The sequence below is a fragment of the Cephus cinctus genome, unplaced genomic scaffold (genome assembly GCF_000341935.2).
Source record: "Cephus cinctus unplaced genomic scaffold, Ccin1 Ccin1_scaffold1576, whole genome shotgun sequence".
In the NCBI taxonomy this organism is placed as follows: Eukaryota; Metazoa; Arthropoda; class Insecta; order Hymenoptera; family Cephidae; genus Cephus; species Cephus cinctus.
The window spans coordinates 200,277-212,364 of record NW_014333885.1 but is presented as its reverse complement, the minus strand read 5'-3'; the positions used below and the strand labels follow the sequence as shown (position 1 = coordinate 212,364).

The window sequence follows — 12,088 nt, the reverse complement described above, 5'->3', positions numbered from 1 at the left end:
GGGGGGGGGGGGGAGGTCGGTCGGGAATCTGCGTGTAGACGTGGCACAACGCACTAAGTACAGACACAACAATGAGCCGGAGACAATGGACCAGGTACAATGTTAATGTTGAACTCGACTGATTTCGACGATTTTTGGTCTTTGCATGTGCATCGCGGTATTGCTCGACAATCATTCTCGCATACGAAATCATCGCCAGGGACGCCTAGTGCGCTGCAGCAGGGGTTCTCAAACGAGCCTGGGAACCCGTTCGATATGGAGCAACGAATTCTGAGATACGAACCGATTTTTTGCGATCGGCACCAAATTACGCGATCGGGTACACAATTTTCGAGGGTATCCCTATTTCAAAGCTATCAATCATTAGAAAAATATTCTTATCGTCCCCCGCTAGCCGATCGGATAACTTTTTCTGAAATTCCTCCTCGAATAATTGTTTTTCGATTGGAGGCTGAATGGAACGAAAGAGGGGAAAAGAAATTGGCAACTTGTACCAATCAATTGAGCACCCCTGAGCGCACCTGAATAGATACATTGTGCCGGGGCAGCCTATTGACGGCCGATTGTTCCCTGAACAATAACAACAATATCTGAATAGTCCTGCACATCTCACGCACGCTCACACGCACGCGACTCGCACTCCCGTATGCGTGCTCGTTGCGTATGTGGGATATACAGGTCCATTCACAGGATTTACCCCCTGTACCACCCGCGACCGAGAGAGATCGTAAAGGTGCGTTCACACCGAGGCTCGGGAAAGAGTGCACGGTGGATTGGTGGGCGCAGAGCGGGGGTGCAAAGAGACAGTCGTTTGTATGGAATTGCGGATGGGTCCGACCGCAGCGCCACGCGCGGCGTCACGCGGAAACTGAAACAACGCTGTTGCGTGAGCTCGAGCGATCGAGTCCTAATGCATTTTGGGGTTGATGAGTTTACGACGTTTTCGTGGGAGAAGGAAGAGAAATTTGGAAAATTGGAGGGGGGTGAAAATTATTTTTATTACCATTCGTGTATGTAATTCGAAATTGCGTGCGTTAGGACAGGGAAAAAGATGAGGGCGTACTCCGGTACGATTTTCTTTTTTGGATTTTAATTTTTATAAAAATAAATTGTTTATTTAGACATAAACAACGGTCCTTACTGTATAATGGATAAGAACGCTTTGAATGCGATTTCAATTGAAAGTTACGTACAGCTATAGTGTATAATGAAGATACACGCGTAGAACAGGTGCGACGAGGTTTTGATGGTAAAACTTTTTTTTTCTAAATTCATTTTTCAATAAATTATTGACAACAAACGTGTTTCGTGAACATTTGCGTCTCGAGTTTCTATCTCTGTCTTTTTTAATTTTTTTTTTATGTTGAGTCATAATAGAGCATCTTTTGGTAGAAAAAAATTTTTTTTTTTTCGATCGCTCATTTTTGCAGCTCGTAACCGGCTTCTTTTGGAATCATCGTTTTTTCGTCAGTATATACTTGCTGCGAACTTTTACATATTTGGTAAAGCTTGTCGATTGTTGTTTGGTTTTTTTTTTTATTTTTAAAATATTAAGGACGATACGCAACGGAGTCGCTCTCGGTGTCCTTTGTCTCTTTGAGATAATATCCTTTTTTAGTTTCTTTGGATTCCTTTTTTTTTTTTTTGAAAATAATTTTCAATACGAGCCGGCTGCCGCGTTGTCTTATAAATTTGATAGGTTGTCGGTGACGTCACTTCTCAATTTATGTCGTCAGAAGAGATACGGAGACGGTTCCCTGAAGCCGCAATCTTTGCAGTTTCTCTGAAAACAAAAAAATTTGCTTGAAAAAATTTTTTTTTCACTTCCACGCAACGCCGAACACTCGTTTTCGGTACGATAGCGTTTTGTCACCTCGCCGTGCGATATCATTTATTTTCCAAGATGGTCGATCAGTGATAAACGATCGGAAGAAAGTGTAGATTTTTACGCGACAGCTGATTTTAATTGCTCTACGTCTTTCTTCGCGATTCGGGAGTATTTAGCTTTTTTTTTCTCTTCGGGCTACGATACCATTTTCAAAATGCCCTCTTACTCCTTTTCCGAGTACAGAAACGCGCTGCAGAATTATTTGGGCAGTCGCTATCGTCTGGTCCACAGTAAGATCAAGGATATTCAGACGATCGATCTAGGATCGAAAATACCAGAGGTAACGTGGAGATATAAAAATTTTTTGTTTTTTCAAAATTGATAAAATTTCCTTTCTTCGTCCATAGAACTTTAACGCCTTGTCGAATCTGAGGGTATTGGTCTCGGATAAAATTTCAAGAGTGCCAACGTTAAGTCGTGAAAATTTTACTAAGTTCCAACGCGTCGTGACTGCCAGGATCACGAAATTCCCCTACGGTCATCACATGCGACACTCGTGGATCTTTCGCTGCTGTCTGATAGGAACTGTGATATCGTATCCAATTTTTCTTAAGATGAACGACCTCGTAATACCCAACGGCGAATCTGGCAATCACGAAGTATCCGGTACCAAGAAAGAGAAGTTAAAGAAATCCTGAAACGATCGACCGACGCGACATCTGTCGGATCTTTTTCGAAAGTCATTCGCAGAGTGAAAAGTATCGTGAAGAAAAATTAAGAGACGTGTAATAAAATTGAGCAAAAAAAAAAAAGATACGTACTGTCGGATAATCTTCGGTAAGGGCGTATTTGCCTAACCTACAATAAATCGATCTATTGGCCATCAATATCGTCAAATTGCAAGATGGCATCATGGGGCTTCTCAGTTGCCAGGACGGTTCCCTGATGTTGGCACCGAGATTCAGAATATCCCGTTCTCCGTATACCACCTTGATAGCCTGTGTCATCTGATAAAAGAGAATATCAAGGTCAAAGGTCGATCCGAAATTTTATCTTCGATCCCAAATCTCATACTTTTCCCGAAGGTCTGATTGGATCCTCGTTCGGTGTGTCAGGCCTCGATGATCCCGGCGTGATTATAGGCGTGGATGAATCCACGGAAGGTGCGAAGCAGCTACTGAAACCGCTCGACTCGCTTCCGGTACTCGGTGACGCTGGTCCTTGTCCTGTCAGGGTCCTAACACCCTGATCGTACAGCAGACGAACCCCCAGGGCGTAGAAATGCTCCGGCTCTATTCCTGACAGCGGTAAGGCGATTGTCAGTGCCATTTTTTTTCTTTTTTTTTTTTTTTCCGTTGGTAGCACTGGCTTCCGAATATCTGACAGATGATTTTACCTGTACATAATAATTATTGAGTTATCAGTTAGAATTTTCTTTGACGAAATTCAAAATTTCATTTATCAACACCTGCGGATGCTGCGTGTCTACTTGAAGGTAGAAAAGGGTCAATAGGTCGTACGATAGGATTTCTGTCTTAATTTATTATCATTGATTATATGCTATGTGAATTTTTTCTTTCTAAATTTCCAAATTTTTATAACTTCATTTTTTTTTTTTTTTTAAGAAACACAATAAGGTCACTCGATACAGAAACGTGCTCTTTCGTTTAATTCAATTTTCAACTCGCGACTCGTTATTGGATTTACACGCAAGAATGATGACGGAGACTTTCGCGACACCCTGTAGATAGTCACTTTGATTATTTACCAGGCATAGGAAAGCAGGTTCAGTGAGAAGAAGAAAGAAAAGGTAATTCAAACTTATCCGTCGATAGGTTCCTCCTTAAAAAAAAAAAGTCCCTCGTATTTTGCACTGATAATCCCATATCGCGAAATCGTGAACTATGACCTCGTTTCACCGTATGATTAACGTACTTACGTAGGGGAACGGTTGGATATAAAATTTTGTTAGGATCGAAGACGCGGCTTCTGCCTCGGGAACGTTTTGTTAGGTCGTTTTGTATCTCACAGTGTCAACCGACAGACTGGCCAATGTTATTGCCAATTCTCCTGGCAAACTTTGTAATCCCTACCGCGTTGGTAATCGCACCTTTGTATATACTCGATTCGCACCCTGTAATCCTGATTTGTAAACGCTTACGACGAAGCATTATCGATAACCGCCAGAAATCGTGATACTGGTCGATGCGTCAGAGTAGCTCACTATAGATATAATCATCTGAAAAATTTTTGTGTACCATTCCAAAAATTATACGTTAGGAATTGAGAATCAATGTTGAGAGGAAGACCTAGGGAATTTTTATAATTAATCTTAGACTGATCAGATTTGAATTTTATAGTGACGTCATGTTATTATTTTTCTTACATATTTATGCTGGATTTTGTATACACTTTTTATTATAATTCATGCAGCATACTCAGTCTCGTTAATGGACGGTGTGAAGTGCATTTCCTTTTAAGGGTGGAAACGGGGTTGAGGGTGCTAAAGTGTTTACGATTACGTCAAGGGTACGCAGAAGGAAATGTTAGCGCATGTAAACACTGTTTGATATTATGTATGCGCATACTGATAGGCTTGGTGATAGGTGGGGTCTGTCGGTGTGATCGTTATCGGTAACTGGGTCAGTTTCGACCTTTTTGGATGATATATGGGTCGTTATATGAAAATCATATGGATGAGGTGCACATAGCTATTTTAAAATTTTCCTGGTACAATTATCTTTAGGAGGCGCGTTACTTTTGGATGACCCTGTATAGCGTTGTTAGTTAGATCGAAGAGATCGGAAATAGGGGTAATTTTTCTATAGCGATAACAGGGTATTGATTTGCTCGTGTGAACACTCTTAAGATTTCACCCCGAATTGTGTATAAGATTTTTTGAATTGGGGATGACATTACAAAGAACGTTTTTCGTGGGGTTGACACGCGAGAAGAATGTCCTATAGCGGAGAAGCGATGAAATGTGTTTTTCGTATGGCAGTCGTCGAGGCGCCGGTACGGAAACAGCCCCTAAATCTTTGCATTCAACTTTAAAACTACCACCGTTACGTTTCATTTGTTATCGTCGACGAAACGTACGATTGTTGTTATTGTCGGTATTCAAGAGTTCCGATATATTGTTGCTAAGACGGATACGACTTACCGACGGGGGCGAAAGTTTGTTTCATTCCGTAGGTAACGTGCTTTGCCGGTACACGACGCTTTGCAGATGTACCGGCATTACAGTCGTGGGTAAGTTACCGACAGAGGCAGCCAGGGCGTCAAGTACCATCGTTCGTCGTGCCCAGTCCTTCCGTACCTATTAACGTTACGTCCTGCTATTACGAGTAATATATCTGCCGAAGAGTCTCACGGTATACAATAATTAATCCATACTTTGTTAATTGTTGTATAGATATTACCGTTGTATCTTTGAACGGTTTACGACAGTGATTATATTTCCATAAAATCTAACCGCATTTATGAGCCATGCCATTATGGATTCGTTCAGCACACTAGTTCTCGAATACGCCGCAAGGGTACGGCCGACTCGAAGCTTGAAAGTATGTTGAACGTTAATATTAATGTTACACAGTATCATACACTGTTAATAGTCTCCTTACCGAGTGATCACGGTACGTAAGAAGTATGACGTAAGCATTAAAACCTGATAGATGCAAAATTGAAGTACTCTCAATATAAAATTATGGAAATCCGTGGTTCTTTGCTTTCTCGCAAGCTATGTTAGCCACCGTCGAGTACTATATAAGAACGAAATCCTGCCATATAACAAGGGTGGTCCGATACAGCTCAGGAATTATTGCCGTCCGTCTGTGTTGGCTCGTTGACGAATGCAGCCAGCGAAAGGAGAGTGAAACAAGCGTGTTTCCCACCAGCCCACTTCTAGTCTGCCGCCTACTCGTCTCCGCCTCACGTTGAAGCAGGATTCTCTCCCGGTGCAGAGTTTGGATTTGGTCTCTCTAAACGGTCCCACGAAGTTCCTCGGTTAAAAATCAAACAGAGCGTCGCCAGGGTACAAGGGGGTTCCGTCTCTTGTGTCGCGACACCGTCGTCGTGCATCTCCGTCAAACGCTCCGAGACAACTGTCCGTGCTGCTGCGTTCCCGGCCCATACCAGTGGTTGCTCCGATACACTTGCCGATTGGGAGGGAAACTTTGTCGTTCGAAGGAGCAAGGAGAGGACTCACATGCCGCCTACGGTTCCCGGCGGATGGTCCTTCAAGGCTTTGTCTACGCATAGAGACACTTGATTTGCACGATGGCTCGTCGATGGATCCCGCCTCTGTCGGGTACGTGTGAAGTTGATGATAACCGGAGGAAGAACAAACGAGGAAAACTGTCGCGTCGTCTCTCTCTCACGCAAGAAGAAACCGGAATCCTGGCACGACGAAGAAACTCGGTGGATCGTGACTCCAGAAGTGCTGATAATCGGGACCGACGGATCTCTCCCTGACGTTGGTTTGTGCAGGAGTCGTGCGTGTCCTTCGCAGACGGACGAGATCGGAGGAATGAATTCCAAACACGTTACTCCTCCACGACTGTAGCTGTGACTGTGACCACCCTTTTGCCTACTACTTTCCCGAATTAAAAGAACAGCGTAATTGGTCTTATGAATCTTATCGCTCCTTTTTGCATTTTCTTCTCCCGTTGTACGACTTTTCGGTAACTGCACTCTGTTTACTCTTCTTTCCAGTATACTTGGCGAGAGGAGTCTTGTTGGATAACTTCTTTTTTTTCTCCAACTTTTTTTCCCTGCGATTTCTTTCTTCTTTTTTTTCACCCCTCTTTCTCCAGGAAACGTGCAGGCTGGTTGATTCGCGCGTCCTCGCCGACCCATCCGGCAGCCCTAGCAACGCACATGCGCCCCTCTCCGCGGCCGGCCTAGGGGGGTGGTTGAGGATTGGCCCGGAGTAACACCCCCTTATAATGGGTTCACCCGTCCGAGCGAGGAACCGAGAGGGTGAGGGAGGGTTAGCGAGGAGAGAGAGAGAGAGAGAGAGAGAGTGACTGAGGGTGCAAGAGACGAGGGAGGGCAGAGGGGTTGAACGGAAGCCATATTGATTTCCCTATGTTTCCCCGTGTTGTTACTATAGCGCCGGCGAGGGCGCGAGGAGGCCGGTAGCCCCGACGCCACCCCAACGACGCCCAATCAACCCCCAACTACTCTCAACTTCCATCCTCCGGCGCCCAACCATCCCTATACGAGCCAGCATCCCTTCGGCATCGCCGACGCCGCTCAACGTGCCGGCATCGCGTAGATTCACTTCCGGGTTTTCGAAATTTTCGAGAATCAACGCCCCTGCGACACGGGCACTTGTGCCAAAAGTCTCCTTGGCCAATTCGCATCCCCCTTCGTCCCTGACACTGAACTTTCAGTGACGTTTCAATTTTTCATCCCTAAAAAATTTTCACGAACTCGCCACATCGCATAGGCAATATCAACGTCGATGTCCTTCCACCCCTATGTCCTCCCACGGAGACCTGCCCAAGCTCTTACTTCATTTACAAGCAGGTCCGCGTTACACGAGGCTCCAACGGCGCTGCCAGTCCGCCCATTGACGAACCGTTATACCGTGTCGAACTTCCGGTACCGTGCCGTCGGAATTCCCTCGTCAATGTTTAATCCGGAAGTGTAAGCGATAGCCATATAGCGTGTCGCGCCACCATACATCACGCGAATCGGTTTGTTTTGACGGGGTGGCCGCGTTTGTTCCGCACGCGGGGAACTTGGCCCACACTCGGCCCAGTCGCACTCTGTTAATTTGATTAAAGGAGCGCGCGCAGGCACAGTTCACACTCGTGCACGGTCACGGAAGATTGCCAGTCGAACGTTACGGTTCTTGGGGGGGTTTCATGGGGGGTTTCATGGGGGGTTTCATGGGGGGTTCGAACACCGAGATATTACAATTCAATGGAATTGGGAGTTTATTGCATCGTGTTTTTTTTTATTTAATTCAACATTCTCACCACCTATCGCGAGCCTTATTTTTTATCTTATCCTCAATTTTGGATTTGCCTTATCGAATTGGCAAAAATCTCACTTGGCACAGGAATTCCTCCTCCTTTCTCTCCCCCTTCGGAGGGTTCTTGGCTCTATCGATTTGGCTCTGGTCCCTTCGAGCCAAGGAGCAGCTCTTCCTGTCGACGTTCGACCAGGCTTTGATCCCGTCCGGTCCGCCAGGATCTGGATGACCTCGGGGGGGGTGGTGACCCTCCCAGCCACCCACCCTGGGCGCGGGGTCATTGTCTTCCAAATGACTCTTCGGTATTGCCTATCATGTCATTCGGTAATGTTCGCGGGAATCAGTGAATTGGGGTGAATCCATCCCTCGGACTCTTCACCTGGGTGGTCCTGGTCCACGCACGCTATCCCATCAGCTGCGAAACTTCCCAGACTCTCCCCGGCAGACGTTGGGGCATCTTCGGGGGTCCGCGGACAGGTTGGACGGCGAGGGAAAGAGCGATAGAGGGTGAAGGAGTACCTAGTGTAGCTCGTTGAGAATGGACGAGGGAACGCGGAACGGCTGGATTCAGGGAACGAGGGACCGGGTGGTTGTTACCTAGTGATGCATGGCTTGGTAATAGCTACAATACAAGCAGCTTACAAGAGGGGTTCCTGCTTCCATCCCCGGGACAGCGACTTGAGATTTATTGCCCCACGGCGGATTGCGGATTCCCAGATTCCCCGGTTTGTCCTTATAAATAGCTACTATTAATTGACCGTGAGCGCCGTGAAAAAGAGAGAGTCCTTCGGTGCACGTGAGAGAAAAAGAGAAAAACTAGAAAAAAAAAAATTCATCCCTGGACCACCTCGTAAGCGACAATCATTTTCAAGCGTGACAATCCCGCTTATAAAATTCAATACAGAAAATTTTTGTAAGTACCACAGCGCCCTCTACCTAAAAAAAAAGGAAACGATTTCAACGCCAATTTTATCGTCGAAAGGGTTAATCAATAATTTTAGCATCGTCCAAAGAGCCCATCTTCCCACTGGTACTCCGGTCAAGTAGCTAATAAAAAAAAAGAGAAAAAAAAACGAATCACCCTTATACTTTATTAGGACTCGTGATCAGCACGTGTGTGGCGCGCAAAGCGAAGGGAAGAAGGAATCAGGAAATGGGTCCGGGGGGGTCGGAGGAAACACGCTCGACCCTAAACGGCCGCTAATGCACTTAATAGCGAGTTGCCGTGCGTGAGAACGTGCGTGGGCGGAGTTGAATGTCAAAACACGCGTGACGGGTCACACGCGAGGTGAGCCACCCTCTGCGTTAACGTTCGATTCCGTCGACAAGTCCGTTCCTCGGGAACGATTAGGCGCGAAGGACCAAAAATCTGAGATAAATAATGACGCGAGGGATGCTGGATGGACCGATAGAAATTTTGAACCGTAGACACGTGAGAAGCCTGCCGGTCCATCCAGCCGGTGTACCCACTGGTACGTCGTAAAATATACGACCTCGGTCATGCGTGGTCCGAGTGCACGTACGTAATAACGTAAGATTGAAGGTCGTAGGTAACGGGCCATCTCGCCTCCTCATAACATGTAAAACATCAGGATTACTGGATAATAACGTGGCTCTGACACCGTATGGGTACACATCCACCCACGTGTGCTCTCGGTACGTGTATATGCGTCCCGGTATCACCGTAGCGAGTAGATCCCTGCGCATGCGCAGTATCGTCCCTTATGAGGTACCTAAGGTCGTCCCAGGTGGTTAGACGTATATAGGGTGAGCGATAATGAAACGCCATGGTGGATCGCAGGGGGTGGGTCCTGGTAATTCCCTACTGGTGACCCAAGTCCTGCCCAGGGTGGACACTGGGGATCTTCGTGGAAACCCCGTGGCTTTAATATCGCTTTATTAACCCACTTTGGTCCCTCGGCCGTATTTTGTGTCTTCGATATTCCTTCGGGTCGGGGGTATGTGTACTATAGGACACGGGTGAGGCAGGTGGGGCGACTGGCGATCCTGGAACACATGGATACTTCGGTGCAACGGCGCGACGCTCCCAGACCGTATTAACGGGACACCCGGTGGATCGTTGCATTCTGGGTAGGTATAGTTGCAAATTCGATCGAAACTGCTAGGAGACAATATACGCGCGGAATGGCCGCACGCGGCCGATCCTTGGCAATCCCACGAAACAAGGCTCTTGAATCTCGGCACGCATGACTTACGCCGGAGCCGGCTTAACGGACTTGGGTTTGTACAAACGAACCCACCAGATGTCGATCTGAATATTTCACGCCGCTCTGCACCGGCGGGATGCTGGGCGTCTCTTGGATTTCTTTTTTTTTTTTTAATCTTGCGTCGGGGTTGGATGAGAAAATTAAAAATTGGTGAACTCCCCCCCTCCCACTTTTTTCTGGGGGGGGGATTATTTAGAATTTTCGAAAAAATTTTGTTTAAAATATCACAAGGGGGTGATTTTGGACGATGCGAGAAAAATTATGGAAAATTTGTAAAAGTCGATGGGGGGGGGGGATTGGTGAAAAAAATGGCTCTGATCCGCCTGGTCGGGAACCCATGAACGATTGAGGGAGGTAGGCTGGGATTATCACGGGGTATCATATGGGGCCTCTCGAGAACCCCATGGTTACCGTCGAAGTGGGGTCCCTGGCGCGCGTAGCACCGCCAAATCCACCGCAAATGCTCTCAAGTACTTCTTGGTCGGACGTGAGCGCAAGGGCAGAGCAAGCACGTGGTACTTGAACTAGTTGGGGACCACCGAGTGGCTCGGTCGGTCGGGCTTGGTTGCCTGGTTTTGCTCTGCTCAGACTTTAGGAGGGTTGTTACGCGTCGGGGGTGAGTCAGGTCAGAAGGGAATAAAAAAAAAAAAAAGAACGAAAGAGTACTCTGACCGTTGCACGTAAAAGTGTAGAGTCTAGGTGGATGAAGTCCTTGGCCGACCCCCTGACGATCTCCGTGCTATAAATAGCCTGGATTGTTATTATTATCGAATAGAAATTAAAAACATTTAGACGATCGGATGAAAAAATTTCGAAATTTTGTTCTTTGCATCCAGCAGGAAAATTTCGAAAAAAGTTGAACCAGGCTGGCTTTTGACTGTAGGGGGTACGTTGGATAAAAATCCTAGGGGATGAAGGCGGCAGGGGTGGGCTTAGCTTTAAGAGGTGGACAATATTAGACACGTATATAGATATACGCACGCATCGGCGCGTATCACCTCGGCCTCCCTGTTCCACGAGGGGTCGCCGAAGAGGAGTGCGCGAGCTGGGCGGTTGGGGCTGGGATGTAACAAAATCAATAGAGGGGTGGCACGCGGAGGACCAAGCGAGCGCGGGGTTGCTCCTCGGGATATGCGCGGCGGGGGTGGTTTTCGTTGGGCGCATGCGCACAGCGTTAACCCCGTGAAAAAACCAAACCCTCTTCCTCCCACTCCCCAGGAGGCGACGGGCTGCGATGGAGAGCCTCTCTCTGCCCTCTTCTACCTCCTCTACTTTCTCTCTACCTTTTCCACCTTCTCCGACCGCAATCTCCAGCTATTCCTGCCTCGACCCACACGCCTTCCACGGGAGCACACCAGGCTACCTGCCACGTCCTATAGGTGTATGGTATAGAGAACGGTAGGTGCTGCCGCCGCGGAGCGCCTTGGAACTACGGATGAAAAATTCGATTTCCCACCGATACCATTCACCCGTGCGAATAAGTATTCTTCGATAAGAATTATATCGTCGGGCTCATTGAGATATTATTGTTAAATGTTATTAGCGTTAAATAATATTTATAAATATTTTTTTCACCCTAATGACGTCCCCGAAGAACATTCGGCTCTCCCTCTTTTCATCTCCGAGTCCCCCGAGAATATTTCGTATTGCGTTAGTGCTCGAGACTGTATGGAAAGTATGATAATAAAAAATGGCCGATCAGTTTAGCGGATGATCGTATTTTCCATCGATGGACCAGTCCGCCTTTTTTTTTTTTTGTAATCTAGTCTACGTATGTCGTTGTAAAATCGTGGTACGACGTTCTACGGTAGACGGTCGTTGTCGCGCGTGCACAAGTGCTGCCCTCTCGGAACCGCGTGCACGCGCATCTATTATTTCATAAAGGGGCCTCGCACACCGACTGGTTTAGGTTACGCGGCAGAGACGGGAAACGTATTTACCGCAGGGACAAATGCCTTGATTTGTACCGAAGTCTGGACGGGGGAAATCACAAGGGGTGCTAAAAGCATTAGGGGATGCCTAAGTGTTTTCACAACTTCTTTCTCCCTC

General features: G+C 46.9%; 3 protein-coding genes across 3 annotated transcripts in view; 2 read left to right on the top strand and 1 right to left on the bottom strand.

Moving 5' to 3' along the window:
• LOC107273347 (transcription factor Sox-2) overlaps window positions 1–12,088 on the top strand; it is a 248,390-nt gene that overhangs the window by 40,171 nt on the left and 196,131 nt on the right. The window lies entirely within an intron of this gene.
• On the bottom strand, window positions 1,094–3,920 carry LOC107273348. Its single transcript, XM_015751444.2, has 4 exons — window positions 3,768–3,920; window positions 2,903–3,224; window positions 2,650–2,835; window positions 1,094–1,783 (listed from the first exon to the last, which is right to left on the bottom strand). The coding sequence occupies exons 2-4, from the start codon at window positions 3,155–3,157 to the stop codon at window positions 1,733–1,735; spliced, it is 492 nt and encodes a 163-aa protein (XP_015606930.1). The 5' UTR covers window positions 3,158–3,224; window positions 3,768–3,920; the 3' UTR covers window positions 1,094–1,732.
• Window positions 1,879–2,648, top strand: LOC112495187. The gene is made up of 2 exons (XM_025090680.1): window positions 1,879–2,168; window positions 2,236–2,648. The coding sequence occupies exons 1-2, from the start codon at window positions 2,043–2,045 to the stop codon at window positions 2,524–2,526; spliced, it is 417 nt and encodes a 138-aa protein (XP_024946448.1). The 5' UTR covers window positions 1,879–2,042; the 3' UTR covers window positions 2,527–2,648.